This window comes from Papaver somniferum, chromosome 8 (assembly GCF_003573695.1).
Source record: "Papaver somniferum cultivar HN1 chromosome 8, ASM357369v1, whole genome shotgun sequence".
In the NCBI taxonomy this organism is placed as follows: domain Eukaryota; kingdom Viridiplantae; phylum Streptophyta; class Magnoliopsida; order Ranunculales; family Papaveraceae; genus Papaver; species Papaver somniferum.
Genome location: NC_039365.1, coordinates 37,896,155 through 37,913,551, shown reverse-complemented (window position 1 = coordinate 37,913,551; position 17,397 = coordinate 37,896,155). Strand labels below are relative to the sequence as shown.

At 36.2% G+C, this 17,397-nt stretch overlaps 2 protein-coding genes and 2 non-coding genes across 5 annotated transcripts; 3 read left to right on the top strand and 1 right to left on the bottom strand.

Moving 5' to 3' along the window:
• Positions 1-6,479: 6,479 nt before the first annotated feature.
• On the top strand, positions 6,480-9,920 carry LOC113306583 (60S ribosomal protein L3-2). Its single transcript, XM_026555515.1, has 6 exons — positions 6,480-6,642; positions 7,801-7,885; positions 8,173-8,283; positions 8,387-8,691; positions 8,987-9,396; positions 9,515-9,920. Exons 2-6 carry the CDS (start codon positions 7,801-7,803, stop codon positions 9,771-9,773), a joined length of 1,170 nt encoding a protein of 389 aa, XP_026411300.1. The 5' UTR covers positions 6,480-6,642; the 3' UTR covers positions 9,774-9,920.
• Positions 8,755-8,876, top strand: LOC113307343. The gene has a single exon (XR_003339126.1). It is a non-coding gene; the product is annotated as a small nucleolar RNA snoR80 (small nucleolar RNA).
• Positions 9,921-13,334: 3,414 nt separating the features above from the next.
• TRNAT-AGU lies at positions 13,335-13,408 on the bottom strand. The gene has a single exon. It is a non-coding gene; the product is annotated as a tRNA-Thr (tRNA).
• An 85-nt stretch (positions 13,409-13,493) lies between these two features.
• LOC113304558 lies at positions 13,494-17,207 on the top strand. 2 transcript variants are annotated; one of them, XM_026553699.1, is made up of 6 exons: positions 13,494-13,628; positions 15,344-15,475; positions 15,573-15,654; positions 15,736-15,852; positions 16,168-16,224; positions 16,670-17,207. In XM_026553699.1, the coding sequence occupies exons 2-5, from the start codon at positions 15,357-15,359 to the stop codon at positions 16,189-16,191; spliced, it is 342 nt and encodes a 113-aa protein (XP_026409484.1). In that variant the 5' UTR covers positions 13,494-13,628; positions 15,344-15,356; the 3' UTR covers positions 16,192-16,224; positions 16,670-17,207. The 2 variants fall into 2 exon arrangements, with proteins under 2 accessions (XP_026409484.1, XP_026409483.1); XM_026553698.1 differs by lacking the exon at positions 16,168-16,224 and having other exon boundaries at positions 16,670-17,183.
• The last annotated feature ends 190 nt before the right edge of the window (positions 17,208-17,397 follow it).

Genomic DNA, 17,397 nt, shown 5'->3' with positions numbered 1-17,397 from the left:
GAATCTGTCAAGGATTTAACTCATTTTCAGAATGAATCAAAGGTCGAATTTGCAAATCTTCAACTGCAAATAAATCAGCTAGCTGATGGTTAGTCCAAAATCCTTGAAAATCAAAAAGTCTTGATACGAAACAATAAGAAACTTATCTCTGATTGCATCAAGGCTAGGCAACTTGATCGCATTTTTGATTAAAAGGTGAATGTTCTAAATCATGAACACGGAATTTCTACAGTCAAAAGAATAAAGGATATCAACGATACCTTTTATTATGGAGTCATGGAGAGGTATGAAGCTACAAAGTAGTCTGAATCTTAATGTCTAGGAAACTTCTTATAAGAATTTATTCTTATGTTTAAGAAGGATAACTAGGGTTTGGAATAACATTATTTGTGATTACACATAGTTATTTCAACGATTTTGATCTTGCAGTGTTTTTAGATTTATTTATTTAAATTCTAAAGTTATTTAGAAGATGATTTTTGCAGTATTTAATCTTTTTGATTTCATATATTGCAATTGCTTATGAGATATATATGTGTTTACGTTCGTGAACCATGCTTATCTCATATATGTTCAAAATATAAGCCTATTGCGTCATTACACAAATATTGATGAAAGATAGAATGAACTTTTGAAAATTCCGCAGTATTGATCTTTCCCTGATCCGCTTTTATGTGAAAGTATTGTATGGTACCGTAAATTGTCTCATGTTGAGCGTTTCTGATTTAATTAATCAATAAGGTCTATTGTGGTTAATTTATTTGAGTTTATTGGATACAAATCCATGTGATTTGTTAACGTCCAAAGAAATCCTTATTTTCTCGTAAAAGTAAGGTCGCTCATGTTGTTCTCTTGGGAATGAAATCAAATAGGGGAGAGTTCTTAATTGAACTCGTGCTTAATTACCATATCTTTGTGGGGAATACGGCTATGGAATATTGTAGGAGTTATCTTGTATCTTTATAAACTCCTTGATGAATACACTAAGTTTCGACTATGTGAAATCACCGAAACAAAGTTGATATGTTCTCTTTTAGTCATGAAGTATCTTTCTGAAAATGTCATTATAATCCCGTATTTTTTGTACCTTTGCCAATTTATATTGACAAAAAGGGGGAGAATTATTTGGTAATTCACACTACATACATATGGTTTACGGATCACTATGTAAAGAGGAGCGGTTTTCATTGTAAGATGAAGTATTGACTAAGGGGGAGTGATACATATCACCATAGTATTATTTCAAAGTTGTGATACAATTGAACTTTGATTGTTATGGCTACGGATCTTCAACAACAATTATTGAGAACATCTGTTTGTTTTATTGTTATGGCTACGGATCTTCAACAACAATGATGCTGAGTTGAACACTTTCAGAATCACTGAAGTACTTGGAGTAGCGAAGAATTCAGGGAATGTTTAAGAGCCAAGGAAATCAAGCATGATGGATGACAAGCTACAAATTTTATTTATTTTGTAATCCATATGTATTGATAGTTTTGTTACTAAAATTGACAAAGGGGGAGATTGTTAGAGCACTGCTCGGTCGAACTCACAAGCGTTTCTATCTCAAGATTATTTGTCAAGCTTAGTTGATCAAAACTATATACTTGATTTCTAGTCTACTTATAGCTATGTTTCGGATTAGGAAAGAATGTGTAGTTTAGCTTTAGACTTCACGACGTTCACCAATTGAAGACGAAGATCTACTGAGGAGCTTGGAGGAACTTCATCAACAAAAGGTATGTGGAGACTAAAACTTATCTATCACTCAGAAGTCTATTCTATTTTATCTTCTAATGAGACTAAGTCGTATAGCTATATAGATTTTTACATTATACACATTTGATAGTTTGAGCCGAGTTTATCTCGCTTATCTTTTTCTCAAAATATGTGTTAGAAGCTTTTTTATTTAGCTGTGTTCATCATATTCTTGACGAGTTTAGTTGGAAACAATTTATTTGTTGGAAACTAAATATAAGTCAAAAGATGATCATGTGAAAATTACCTTGAACATCTTATATGATTTGTATGAGACAATAATTTGATGTTAGCTTGGGAAGTTTCGTGTTGATCATTTGATCGTTTGAAAATTATTTTAAGCTAATGGTTTTTGTGAGACAACCATTGTCGTCTTCCAAGTATGTTTCAATAATTGAAATGAGAGTTTGGAACGTTTACCCATGTCTGGATACAACATGGTAAGCATACCTAGTATGCGAACTATATTGTGATGATTCAGGTCCGGGACTCTTGTTTGCGTACCTAGTATGCAAACGGGTTTATCTGAGTTGGGTCCGCGACGGCTGTTTGTGAACCGGGTTTGCGAACGGCTTGACATACCAAGGTCCGGAGCTGCTGTTCGCGTACCCTGGTTGGCGAACAAAGTGGTAAAGTTCTAGAATGGGTCATGTATGATTCTCATACTCATGAAATAAAACAATATTTATGATCTAAGGAATGCAATCTTTGCAAACCTTGGTTTAATGTTCATGAATTGATACTTGTATAAGTACTTTGTACGATTACAAATCAAACCGATTTCGATTCAATTTGTTCATATATATTTCTATGAGATAGTGAACAATTGAACAGCTCTAAAAACAATTAGATTCATTTGATTATCTTTCATGATTGATTGATCTTCATATTTGATCTAGAAGTCTTAGATGAATACGGCTAAGACAAAAGTGTTCGTATGGATAACTTCGGTTAACTATTATTGAGCCAATTCAATATACACGTTTTGATATGGTTACCCATATCTAAATGAAGGTATATTTCATTTGATTGTAACAAGCTAAGACCATCTAGCGGTGGAGATTGATTGTTTTATTTTAATCAGACTTAGCTTGAATCTTAAATTAGGTTTTCATCTAACGGTGAATATTGAATGCTTTGTTACTAAGCTATCTTAGCTTTAATTGAAAGCAACCTGAAACCATTATAGGTTAAATTAGCTGCGTACTAGAGTTGATTCTGATTTAACCTAGGTTTTTCCTAAAACCATTATAGGTTAACGACTTGAAGACTTCATTGGGATCCGTGAACCCGGTTCCAACTATTTTCTATGTAGTTGTGTATTCTGATCTTACTTGGTCTATCATATTGAGTTCTATCTTCTCTAAGATTTACTCGAGATTTATCTCCATTAGGTAAGATATAAAAAGTAATCACAACAGTTCTTAGTCTCAACTCTTATGATTCCTCAATAACTTTTATTGTTAATCAGTTGGGTTATTGTGAGGTGATTGATATTTCTAGGATGCTCTTCGGGATTATAAGACCGAATTATTAATTGGTTACTGTTCACCTTGATTTTATCAAAAGACGAAACAAAAACCGAACAAATAATAAACATGTCTGTGGGAGACATATTTGTTTATAAGTCTTCGACTTTGGATCGTAACAACTCTTAGTTGTGGGTGGGACCAGCTAAAGAAATCAAGTGCGTAGAATCCGACGTGGTTCTAGAGGCGTAAGGAACGCGACTGTACCTTAACCGGTGTGAAACTTGTTTAGGGCTCAACTACATTCCAGTCCGAAGTTAACCTGTAGTAAGCTAGATTCTGTAGCGGCTTAATACAGTTTGGTGTTCAAATCTGGACTAGGTCCCAGGGTTTTTCTGCATCTGTGGTTTCCTCATTAACAAAACTTCTGGTTTCTGTGTTATTTATTTTTCGTATTATATTTTTATATTGAAATATCACAGGTAGTGCACAGTTCAATCAGTTGATAATTCCGACCTTGTTTATTGGATATAACTTGATTGACACTTGGGCGTTGGTTTTTGGTACCGTCCAAGTTATTTCTCATATCAATCAGGCTCGCAGATTTCTATCCGTTTGATTTGCTGATTGTATTGAAAAAAACAGATATAAACTCTTTGATTTAATTCTTGATTGAGAGTCTCGCTTTTAAGTTGGTACTCTCGGAATTAAGTAGGAGTTTAGTCTATACAGATTGTCGAACGAATTATTGGGTGCGGTTGTTATACCCACGCTTTTTCACTATTTATAATTGAATTCTCCAATATCAAGTCAGTGAATATAAGGATTGCTTGTAGGTGGAGCACTTCTCCCGTCTCTACAGGAATAGATAGAGATAAACTAGGTTGAGTTTATCTCGTTATTCCACCGCCTTTACTCTCTTCTACAGTGAGAAATAGGCAAGGTATTTCTCACACGTGTCGTAGACCGCCAGACCAAAACCCTAGTTGATATCCCCCATTTGTGTGAAGTTGAGTTAGCCTTTCCAATGATGTGTTGAGAGAGAGGAATATTCTCTTTAGCCCAGTTGGCCAAGATAGAGAGGTATTCTCTGATTGTGAGAATAACTAGGATGAGTCATGTGAAAAGACATAGAATGTCTCAGAAATCATGTGTAGAGTTTTAGAAAAGCTGAGGTTAAGCTCCCTCTTCCCATGGAAGGTCACATATGTCACATGGAGACTGTATTATTGCTTGTGGGTCCCTTTGTTGAGCATGCGAAGCTCAAGGGAGCTTATCCACGTTTTTGGATAGACATGTAAATTTCAATCCCAATTTACTAGCCGTGAGTGTGTTTGAGACGCTAAGAAATATGCTTGAGCCCTAGGTGAGGCTTGTTTTTGAGTCTTACAATTGTATAAGATTCTTCAGACGAGATGACTTAGTTTGGATGAGGCCATCTGAGGTTTGGATGGCGTGCATGAGGTTATCTGAGATTTGGCCCACATGGATAAGGCTGTCTGAGACTTGGCCGACGTGATTCAATATCTCTGAAGTTAGCCGGGACATGTTTGCGACAGAAAGGAAGGTTTGCACGCCTGATAATGTCTCTATGAGACTTTGGCTTACTTGTCTTTGACCAGCGTATCTTGGAAGGATTTTCTAGGAGTCTATCGAAAGGGCCCAGAGGCAGAATGACCAACGTATCTCGCGGGGATGTCCTAGGAATTATTCGGAAGCCTCAATAAGTCGAGTCAGAGCCTACAGTAGACATGACCAGTGTATCTCGTGATGACGTACTAGGAATCAATCATTGATCTCAAATAGGGTGAGCCTCGCTTATATGAGACATGTATGTCTCCGCTCTGGGTCATAAGTCCACCGGGAACATTTGCACGCATCTACAGAGCCTACATGACCAACACTATCTCGTCGAGGATGTATACTAGGAATCATGGCATCACAAACAGCTGCGCCTTGCGAAGACATGCTGGAATGTTGGCTGTTCTAGTTCATAAGTTTGTCGGGGATGTTTAGGCTCTACAGAACCTACGTGACCAGCAGTATCTCGTCGATGATGTGCATTAGGAATCACGACATCCAGACCGGCAGTGTCTCGCGGGGACATATACTAGAAATTGTGGTTATGGGTGCCTTGAGGGCCAAGGGCTTAATCTTTCGTGAGAGAGTTGAGTTTTGTCCTATGGTCTATGAAATAAAACTTTCTCCCCTTATCCAAATTTCACCATCTACAGGTATGCAATGCTCAACACCCAGGTGGACCCATTAACTTTTCCCCCAATCATCATCGTGCGTATGCATAATATGAACGTCTGTTAGATGGACATACTCTAAATTTTCGCCCCATATTAAACACAAGTAGAAATTGCATCTCACATAGGCGTATATTTTATCAACGTCCGAATCAAACTTTCGTTATACTTGCGCCCAATTGTCAGACGCAACTTAAATCAACGCTCAATTCCAGGGGTCCATTATACTTGTGCCTGGCCAAATTTTGGTCTTCTGTTGCGCTTGAACACTTAAAAGAACAATTTATTCAGGATTTACTCTCGGTATTTGGTCGTCTCATGACCGTGGACACCCCTAGTAGCTAGCCTTATTTTTCTACACGCAAATTAACTGGTGATGTTGCCCAAACATCTTGCCTTTTTTTTAAAAAAACATTAAGAAAGGAGAATTTTCATTAATGAATTAATGAGATATATCTAATTTTTCTGATGTGAGAGATGACAGCAATAAAGGTAGATCCTCATTCCAAAAAATTGAGTTTTCACTCGACTTTGCAGCATCTGCTGAAAGATGCGCAACTTCATTGATTTCTCTTGGGATATAACAACATTCCCACTTATTAAAACATTTAAACAAATCTAAACAGTCACGAATAATATTATATATTGTCCATTTCGCAGATCCAATCTTACCGTTAATCACATTCAGCACATTAAGATAATCCTCTTCTAGCTGCAGATTCTGAACTTGATGCTCCACTCCCTACGTAATCGCTTCCAATGCAGCAAGCATCTGACTTTTCAGCATATTGAGCTACTGCTTGTCCAAGTTTACTGCAGTCCAGATCAGCCCACTACATTATAACGGGCTGGATCATTGTACCTATATTTATAGACAAGGCCTACCCAATAACACCAGACTCTTATCTATATATTCTAGCCGAATGAAAACTGCAAAACTAGGGTTTCGTAAGAAGATAGCACACATCATTAGGGTTTTCATTACAAATCCAACAGTAGAGGTTTATCATATCTTGTACCCAAACCTCATCTGAACCGTTGAGTTATATTTATAATCTATCGGGAATTAACACTTCACATCACGACTCTTGGCTTTGAGAGAGGCTGCCATTGTTTTTCTTCGTCGCCGCAGATTAGTTGTTTCTCATTCCACTCACGAGGTAATATCAATCTATTGCCTAACTCTATTGTTTTGATTTGATTAGTCATATGAAACTGATTGTTTAGTATGAATCTCTGTTTTTTCTTATGTTTTCAAATTAGTCTCTGTAAAAATCGTTTTTGAAAGCATTTAGATGTAATCTATTTATCTGGTAGTGACTTAAATGTACTCCTGAAAACAATTTTATGAACGTAATCAAGGCTTGAATCTCAAAAGGGCTACTTTTCGCATAAACCATTATGTGAAAGATAAACAAATTAGCCTGAGAATTGGTACTCTTTTGTTCCATAGGCCTTTGGTACAGGAGCATTTGTAGTTACTTATTAGATTTGGATGTTACATCTATATGTTTTCTACGCTGTTTTTGATTCAATTGATTATAATTTTTTTTTCTATACGTATTCTAAGAAGAATTTATAAATAATGAAGGTTTCTTACTTAGTTAAGAATGTTGTTTAAACTCTATTTGATTTGAACCGTGTGTCAATATTTGTTGGGGAATTTGAAAACTATTTTGTAGTTTCTATTGGTATGAAAAGGAAAATGTGATTTATGATTGTTAGATAAACGGGGATACTGGATTTAATTTTGATTATCTGCTCTTGTAGCTTGCTTTAGCAATCAATGTGTTTTAGGTGGAATTGGTTGTGTTTTCTTTTTGTTTAGGATCTTTAGATCTTATTATTTCAAATATACATCGTAGACTTGATCTTAATTACTTAGTTTGGTATTGATTTAATTAGGTCTGTCTTAGTTTGTAACTTAAATTGAAGCTGGTTGTGAACAATGTTGGTTGAACAATATTTGATCTTAATTACTCAGTTTGGTTTTGAATAATGAGTTTTATCGAATTCATCCGGTTGGTTTATAACTTAAATTGAAGCCGGTTAGTGAAGAATGTTTTTTGAACATCTGGTTAGTTTACAACTTAAATTGAATGAATTTGAACTGTTTATCGATTCTTGTTGGACAATGTAAAACCATGTTGTAGTAAATAGGATCAATAGTAAAAATATGATCTATGATTGATGATACATCTGCCTTTGCATTATGTTTTGCAACTACTTGTATGTTATGATATTATTTTGTGGTCAAGTATATTTATATATGGTTTTAAGAAACAAGATCCCTATGTTAAAATAAACATGCTCTGCAGATGTCTCACCGAAAGTTTGAGCACCCAAGACATGGTTCGTTGGGATTTCTTCCTAGGAAAAGGGCTGCACGCCACAGAGGAAAAGGTTTTTGTTCTCCCTAATCTTTATTTTGTTCAGTGCGGTCTTGAAATTGAGTAGCTTGTCAACCTTGCAATTTGATTTAGTTTCCATGCTTGTTAATGCTTTGATGCATTTGTTCTTGCAATGTTCTTGCAATAATTCACACTTGATTCTGTCTTGTTGCCAAGAGAGTTTTAAAAAGAGCTTTAAGAAACAATACTGTTTGTAGTGGCAACCTTATGCTTATATGCTTATCTATGTTCATTACTTGCATTGTTGCTATTCCTCACAGTTCGATGATGTTTGTGCAGTTAAGTCCTTCCCCAAGGATGATCCATCAAAGCCATGTAGATTGACTGCATTTCTAGGATACAAGGCTGGGATGACTCACATTGTTCGAGAGGTTGAAAAACCTGGATCAAGTGAGTTTTTTTTCTTCCATTTTATAATAACTCTTATATTTCATTAGTGTTTCATATTTAAATCGAACCCAGTTGTATTTACCTAGTTGCTTCCTTTTTACAGAACTGCATAAGAAGGAGACATGTGAAGCAGTGACAATCATAGAAACACCACCTATGGTTGTAGTTGGAGTTGTTGGATATATTAAAACACCCCGAGGCTTGCGTTCACTAGGGACTGTGTGGGCTCAGCATCTTAATGAGGAAGTGAAGAGGCGATTTTACAAGAATTTTGCCAAGTCCAAGAAGAAGGCATTTGTCAAGTACTCCAAGAAATATGAAACCGAGGAAGGGAAGAAGGATATCCAGTCTCAGTTGGAAAAACTGAAGAAGTACTGTACTGTGATTCGTGTCTTGGCTCATACCCAGGTATTTTATTTCGTCTAAAGCTGTACATTCCAGTCATTTTGATTATCAACAATTGCACACATTACCAATTCGGGAAGGTTGACTGGTTCTTCTTGAGATAATGGCTTGGGTTGCTATACCTAATTGTGGCCATTCTGATTCATGGCTCTTCATACCATGTTATCCGGGAAACTCCACGCACATCATATGTTTTTTCTTTTTTGTTTTGATATAGGTGACCATTTATTCGGAATTCATTTGGCTTGTTGACTTCGTTAGATTTTTGCTGAGCCATTTGTCTGTTGTCTGTTTGTAGATTCGAAAGATGAAGGGGTTGAAGCAAAAGAAAGCCCATCTGATGGAGATCCAAGTAAATGGTGGAGATATTGCTCAAAAGGTTGACTTTGCATATGGCTTTTTCGAGAAACAGGTTCCCGTCGATGCCATATTTCAGAAGGACGAGATGATTGATATAATTGGTGTGACAAAGGGTAAGGGTTATGAAGGTGTGGTTACTCGATGGGGTGTTACTCGTCTTCCTCGTAAGACTCACAGAGGTTTGCGTAAGGTTGCTTGTATTGGTGCTTGGCATCCTGCTAGGGTTTCCTACACAGTTGCTAGGGCTGGTCAAAACGGATACCACCACAGGACTGAAATGAACAAAAAGATTTACAGGCTTGGAAAGGTTGGCCAGGAGTCTCACACAGCACTCACTGAGTTTGATAGGTAAAGTGACATCTATCTGATATAGTTTCTGTTTCCTAGTTTGGTTTATTTTTGGTGGTTGATTCACCCATCCTTACTTTGTTGCTGACCTTCCTACTGATTTTTTCTCACTAATCAGGACTGAGAAGGATATTACTCCCATGGGTGGTTTCCCTCATTATGGTATTGTGAATGAAGACTATCTGCTGATTAAAGGTTGCTGTGTTGGGCCCAAGAAGCGTGTTGTCACACTAAGACAATCACTTCTCAAGCAGACATCTAGGCTGGCAATGGAAGAGATTAAGCTCAAGTTCATCGACACTTCCTCAAAGTTCGGCCATGGACGGTTCCAGACTACAGAAGAAAAGAACAAGTACTTTGGACGAGTGAAAGCATAGATGTTGCGAGTCATTGGGATTTTTTCTCTGTTTTCTCTGATTTTAGTTTTGGATTAGCAGATTTTGAATATACTGAGTATTTTATATATTTTGATTTCTGTTCTGAATAAGAGGATTAATATTAAAATTAAGAGTGCTGAATCTCTGTCAAAAATAAAAATTGTACACTTCTTCTGCCCAATAGGAGGAACACTCATTGATAGAGATGAGCCTTCACAACCCCCCAAATTGTTTGTACTCCAAACTAAATTTTGAACGCCATCTGGACAAGAAAGTTGAAATCCAAATCATTTCGAGTCCAGACAAGAAAGTTGAGTTGAAACCCAAATCATTTTGAGCCTCTCTCTATTAGCGTCTGGGTTTGGTTTGGTTTCCCTGTTGAACCCGCTCCATGCTTAGTCTTTTAAGGGAGTTGCAATCTGTCCAAAAGCTTGTTCCTTTGCTTGTTAACAATTTAGCTGGTTGTTTTAACAGGGTGTCAAGTCAAACAAAGTAATGGATGATCAACTGTCAGTCCAGGACCCAGGTACCAATGGCTAACGCGGTGTCAATCGAATGTACCAATACCAAAGCTCATTGTTCCTCGACTACTTGGTTAATGTTTTTGGTATGGGTATATATAATATTCCCTCCATTTCAATTTGGAAAAGATTGTCCTCTATTCCATTTTTGAATGTTTCAAAATTGTGTCTAGTTTCTGTTTAAAGTCATATTTTTTCAAAAAATAATATTCTACTGTTAAATTATTGTGTTATATTATACTGTTTACATAATTACAACCCAAAAATACCCGATATATGATCACAGTATACAACAATTACAGCCCAAAGATATACCTACCAATGAGGATATTCGGCATTTTCAGAAAATATTGTCGATTTATTAACTTTTTTTGATATATTAACTAATATAAGCATAATATCTACACAAAATCACAAATTAACTTGCCGTTTCATATGCTTAGGAAAATAATTCGTTGCCGATTTTAAGGATTGATTTCTATACTTATGAACACATTTCATTTAAAAATAATATAATAAATACATTTATTGATAGAAAATTATATAACCGCCTTCCAATCCAAGAAATATACCTATATATATATGAATGAAAACGCTCAAAGTTTTTCACACCAGAAGAAAAGAAAAACCATTTTTCAAACTATTCAAAAAGATGAATCAATTCACGTCTTCAATTCTCGTCCTTTTAGTTGTTCTCAGCTTTCATGGAGTAACTGCTGATGTAGTAAATGATGTATGAAGAAAGGCATCAGGAAGTAATCCGAGTGTTACTTATGGATTTTGCTCCACATCTCTTGCAGCCAACCCTAAAAGTAGATCTTCCAATATTTATGGTATTGGTGAAATATCAATCGAGTTAGCTTTACGCAAAGCTGCTTCTGTGACTTCTCTCATCAATACTATTTTGAATGGTGGTGGAAAGGTGTCTCCAGATGTTAGAGGAGCCTTGGTATCTTGTCAGAATAATTATAAGACTGTTGTTCGTAGTGTTCAAGGTGCAATCAGTGCTTATAAAGGTAGGGATTTGGCAGGTGCTAATCAACAGATCTATAATGCTATGGACGCTGGACAGAGTTGCAAAGATGAGTTTCAAGCTGGAATGATTTCTCCTGCGGAAAAAGATGTTCAGGATTTCGTTCTATTGACTTATATTTCATATACCATTATCGGCATGAACGCTTGAACTAGCAGCTTTACATGTGCATGCATGAAGAAGGGACAATACTAGTAATTGTCTGTTTTACTTAGGTTTTAGCACTTCGGTTATTATGCTAATAACGTTTTTGCTATTTAATGGTTAATGCTATTCTTTCTTTTTCTTAACTCTTGTTACCTATTATATTATGATTTTTTTGTGAATGTATTGCCGTGTACACCTTAACAACTGGAAAAGAACCATAATATGGGCATACCAAAAACTTTATAGGCATACAAAGTCATTTTCCTAACCAGGGTGTATTGATAAGGGGTGTCTAATGGGTATGCAATGACCTATACACCCTTAAACACTTCGAAAATATTGATTTATAGGCTTTAGGTTCGGCTGACTCGTGTTGATGAGTTATCAGCCGAACTTCCCGCTGTAGACTGAATTCTTTCGATCTTGTTTTGATCATAACTTCTTCGTCCAATGTCGGAATGACCTCATTCTTTTTGCGTTATTTTCGTATTTTCATTCTCTTGAAGATGAAGATAAAATCTACTTGATTTTAGTGAGTTAAAATCTACGATTTTCATTATATAAGCTGAACCATTAACATTTTTTATTCCTGAACTCTCAGGAAAAGGTTCGGCTTACATCTATGAGCCGAACCAACCCATTGATGAACAGTTCGGCTTACATCTATGAGCCGAACCTCACATAATTTTTCTTCTAGATCACACGGGACTAGGTTTGGCTCATATGATATTTTTAAACAAGCCGAACTAGTTGGTTCGGCTCATAACAATAACACTTTCAGCTTGCCGAACTGTTCATTAGTTGTCAATATCCAGGTTTCAGATCAAGGTTCAGCGCATAATTTAGGTGAGTTGTGAGCCGAACCTAGGTTCGGCGCATAATATAGTTGATTGTGAGCCGAACCTAAGTTCGGCGCATAATGTTGTTGTTTTTTAAGCCGAACGGTTCTTCAAATTTTTAGCCTGAAAGTGTATATGAACAGTTCGGCTGATACGATTTTCATTATATAAGCCGAACCATTAACATTTTTTATTCCAGAACTCTCAGGAATAGGTTCGGCTTTCTAGGAAAATTTTATACAAGCCGAACTAGTGTCTAGCAAATGTTCGGCGCATACCTAAACAGTTTCAGCTAGCCGAACTGTTCATAAAGGGATCGGTTCGGCTCATAAATGTAAGTCGAACCTTTTCATCCTCCAATGGTTTGGGAATCATTGGTGTAGTTGATGTGCATTTTCCTAGGTTTTTTAGATGATATATGACCCTCCTCATCCTCCATTGAATCAAGAATTAGAATTTTCTCACTTTCTCCTTCTCTTTCTCTCCTTCTTAACCAAACCAAAACTTTGATTTTTTTTCCTCAAATTTTTCATCTAAACAACTCTTATAATTCTGAAAATTATTTTAATCACTAAACAAAATATTTAATCACTAATCAAGATTATCAACACTAATACGTAAAGGGCAGATTTGCCATTAAAAAAAATTTGGGTTAAGGGATTATCTGATTTTGCTATTTCACAACCTTTTTTGTCTTCATTCAGTATGCCTTGGAAGATTTTGGTATGCCCAATATTATGGTTCCTGGAAAAACTAGGAAACTTTAGCAATACGTAATAGAGTATTTCTCTTGGTTTTCATTTTTCCGGCCCAAAATTATCGAGTTCAGCCGTGACAAATTCATTTTGGTACCATGCCATACAGAAGTAATAGTGATATTAAATGAAATGAATTATCTTTCTTGTTAAAAAATAAATAAATCATCAATCATTTCATTCTTTTGCAAAAGAGACTGACCCCTTCGTGCGACATTATCAGAAACTGTCCGTACCAAAAATTAAAAAATGACAAAGCAAAAAAATGCTTTCATTGAGAGTTGAACTCAAGACCTCCCGCTTACTAAACGGGTGCTCTAACCAACTGAGCTATGAAAGCTACTGTTGTTCATTGACCTGCAGAAACTAATAGATACATTCCTTTCTGTTGGCCGTCATCCACCTCGCATATTTTCATCCTCCGAGTCTTTTTATGTCTCAAACGGTGGCAGCTTTCTCTCCTCCCATATATCTCTCAGTTCCTTTTTTTTTTTCAAGTAAATTGGGGAAACGTGGAGGTCTGGTTTTCTACTTACAAACTCCCACTCCGTGAATCAAAGGTTAGTCTCTCTCTCTATTGGATATTATTCCTCCTGTGTTCTGCTGAAATTTGACCTAAATTTGGAACATTTGAACATTTTTGCACAATGCTAGTCCAGTGTTCGATGAAATGCCTCATAGTAAAAATTATCCTGTGCTCAGTTGAAAGGGGTGTTGAACTTACATACAACCAGGGCCGCCCTTTGATTTTGCTGGAAAAATCTCAGTTGTCGTCTCCTTTAACCAGTAAAATTGGTCGTGATGTATGTTTTTAAAGTCTGTTTCAAAGAATTTACACTCAGCTGTATAGTCAAGTCTGCGTAATTTTATACTGGTAAATACCTTTTTATTGGAGTAGGCATGGTAGCTACCCGTAAGAATAACACTAAGTCACTAACGCCAGAGACAAACACCAATGGGTACTCTGTCGTTTCTTTTTGTCTCAACCATTTTTTAAAAATCCTCACCATATAACTTTCAACCCAAAAACGCATAGCTTGATCGCATGTCAATTATATAGCTTTTAAGTTGATCTTTCTAGTATCCTAAGCTCAACACCAGATAAATCTTAAAATTGAGTTAGTCAAATAAGATTTTATTTATATGAAGCAGAAAAGGATGGTGTTCACCTCTTTTGATTCTCTTGAAAAACCTTTTGATTGTATCTGTTTTGTATATATACTCTCAAATCTTCCTGATTAATTTTAGATTCGAAAAGACAAACACACAGTATGACTATTTGTGCAAACGATAAAACTAGGGAATCCTAGTAGTCTTTAAGACTTTACTTATTTTGCAGCAAAGAAAAATTAGTCTAGGAGGTAAATACGCGTTAGTTACTTAGTTGCTAGCTAAAAGATAGAGAAAAACGGTAGGGAAATCTAAATAGACTCGCCAGAATAACAAAAAATAGTTTTTCTTAGGAATGCTTAGGCCAAATATAAGGAGGAATATAAACAGGTATAGTTTTTTTTAGGAAAATTCCATATGGCTACGTGCCTAGGCGTGCCCACACTTGAATTCGCCACTGGTACTAATGCAGTGTTTTATTTTCACTTGGAGCTCAAACTTTGAAATTCATAGTAAAACCAAAAGAAAACAAATCCACTGTTATCAAAGTGAGAAAGAGAGAGTGAGCTGCTGAGAAATTTAAGACGGCTCAACCAGTTTGGAATGAACCCACTAAAGCTGTTCCTGGACAGATCTTAAACTTTCTAATTTACCGGCTTCAGGTTCCGACATTCTTGGAAAACCTCAAGAGTGGAAGAAATATTATAAAGGTTAGCATTGAAGAGTGCTACGAAGAAAAGGGAATGGAGGTTCTTGAAGGTATCAGGGAGTAGAGAGTTAAGGTAGTTCTGGCACAGTCCTAAATTTCTTAGTTTTCGACAGTAAGAGAGATTTTGTCCAATTAAGATTGATTAATCCACTGAGGAAATTACTATGGAGATTCATATAATATACTAATCCAGATGTCAACAATGAAGCTGGCAGATGACCAGACAAGTTGTTAGAATGAGCCGAAAATTACTCTAGTTTCGCTAGGCTTAAACTTGAATCAATTTGAAATATCCCTAATCTGTTGCCCTAACATGCTGTGCTGCCCCAAGACAAAGTCTTGCTAAACTTGCCTCAGGGCCGGCCCTGTAAACAACATGTGGTTATGATTCGAAACGTGACCCTTTGTGGCATTTGTTTGAATACTAATTTTGAAATCTTCTGATCCGTTGTGCAGCTCATGATCAGCCATGGATCTTTATGAAAATTTGAAAGCTATTCTTAAGATTCAGAAATTCAGAAGAGTTGTATCCTACACTGGATTCTATTGCTTCGTTTCCGTTTTGACTTATGCATACACAAGCAACACGTGAGTGATTCTGGTTTTTGATTACTTTGTTTTAGTGTGAAGAGAGAGTTCTTCATGAGTTTCTAGGTGTTTATCATCTGGAGTTTCTCTTTTGCAGGACAAGGGCAGGTGTCCCTAGAGTTGACCAGTTTTATGCATCTTATCCCGCGGGGACAGAACTACTAACTGACACCGCTAAGGTATGATTGGCAACTGCTTATTTATTTGTAATTTTTTTCTTTCTCTCTGATTCCTAAAAATTTATTTTGTTTGTTTTTCAGTTATATAAATCTGCTCTTGGCAATTGTTTTGAACTGGAAGAGTGGGGTCCCATAGAGTTTGCTATCATGGCTAAACACTTCGATCGCCAAGGAAAACCACCTTATGCATACCACGCTGTAAGTATAAATCTTTGTTTTTCTTTTCAGCAAATATAAGAGCAGCACCATCTCTTCTACATCTTAGACTTAAGAAATATGCATTAGCTAATTGATCTTGTAAAATGGCCATGTTAAGATAATCCGACAAATGTCCTATTAGAATAGTGGAACTTAGATTTGGATTCAGGATAGAATTGAAATTGGTGAGGATCTGAACTAATGCAAGGTAGGTCTGGACTGAAAAAATCAGTGATGAGCTCCTCTGGGATGCCTACTTGATTGGTTTCTTTTCTTTTTTCTGAAATGAGGTCAGTTTACATGTCCAACTTGTAGCAGGGAGAATCCATGCAAGTATAAATGATGCTTATGCTGTGCTACTTAGGCATGCAGGTAATGACTAGTGTATATATATGTTTGAGAACAGTAAGTTTTACATAATCAAGGATTCTGGGGATGAACTTGGTAGCCACATTTGAATTATTTGGACAAAGCATGATTTCATCAAGATGGCAAAGACCGTAAGACTAAATGAATAATCTTCTTTCAGAGCTCTGAATGGGGTCTTTGTTATTCAGAGCTCTGAATGGGGTCTTTGTTATTTAATAATTATGTGAGCACTTTTGTTTGACTGGAGTCATTTCGGTTAACACTATATTAGTGGAGTCGAAGTTTTAAGTAACATTACTGACAACATGAGGATTTGCTTGGTGCTTCCCTTTTGTTTTGGCTTTCATTTGCGGAATAATGTCTTACTGTGGTTTTTTACTTTTAAGTTACATAATATATACTGAAAATTGTGACGTTTGATGGTTCTGTTTATCAATGTTGGTTGCAGCAATATATGGCACACCTCCTCTCTCAGGGACAGCTCGATGGAAGTGGTGATTAGAGTTGTGAGTATTAAAACTCCACAGCAAAATGATCGGTTCGTAATTTAATCAATTTGGAACTTTTATCAGTTTATAGTATCTTAGAGCTGAATATTTAGGGTTTTGAAACTTAGTCGACAAATACTTAAACTTAAAGAGGTTTTATCTACTTCGTACTATAAGAAAATGATTAAGCACATAATTTTGGGTTTTGGCCTTTTGAGCTTTGAAATTTTCTACACTGATGAAGAAGCTTTTCTAACTTGACAGATCAGTTTGTGTACATTTTCTTTTCTTGACAAATCAGTTTGTGTACATTTTCATAAGAGAGTAGTCCTGTGTATTTCAGTAATTGTAGAATTTACCATGATTCTTTATCTACACGGTGTTTTACATGATATTATGTGCACTATTGTTTCACTGCTCGGTATTTTAGTTCTGAAGTTGGGATCTTTGTAAGTGTTACTATATTTTATGGGGATAAGTTTTTTGCGTGTGCACAAATTGTTCTTCCTCAGTTATATCCATCATTTTCTCAATACGAGCACATGTATTGCCTGTCACGTTTTGGTGAGATTAGTTTCAGAATAAGTATTACTGCCTGACGCGTATGATCCTCTAGTCTAGTTTTGGCACTCATCTTGTAAAATCTGTTTGAAAGAATTGATCTGTCTAGCTGTTGGCAGACCAGGGA

Bases quoted from the DNA above. Each gene is read 5' to 3' on its own strand.
- LOC113304558 (XM_026553698.1), top strand. From the start codon at position 15,357: ATGGATCTTTATGAAAATTTGAAAGCTATTCTTAAGATTCAGAAATTC. The intron at 15,655-15,735 runs GTATGATTGGCA...TTTGTTTTTCAG, and splicing joins TACTAACTGACACCGCTAAG to TTATATAAATCTGCTCTTGG. The intron at 15,853-16,669 runs GTAAGTATAAAT...TGTTGGTTGCAG, and splicing joins CACCTTATGCATACCACGCT to CAATATATGGCACACCTCCT.
- LOC113306583 (XM_026555515.1), top strand. From the start codon at position 7,801: ATGTCTCACCGAAAGTTTGAGCACCCAAGACATGGTTCGTTGGGATTT. The intron at 7,886-8,172 runs GTTTTTGTTCTC...ATGTTTGTGCAG, and splicing joins TGCACGCCACAGAGGAAAAG to TTAAGTCCTTCCCCAAGGAT. The intron at 9,397-9,514 runs GTAAAGTGACAT...CTCACTAATCAG, and splicing joins GCACTCACTGAGTTTGATAG to GACTGAGAAGGATATTACTC.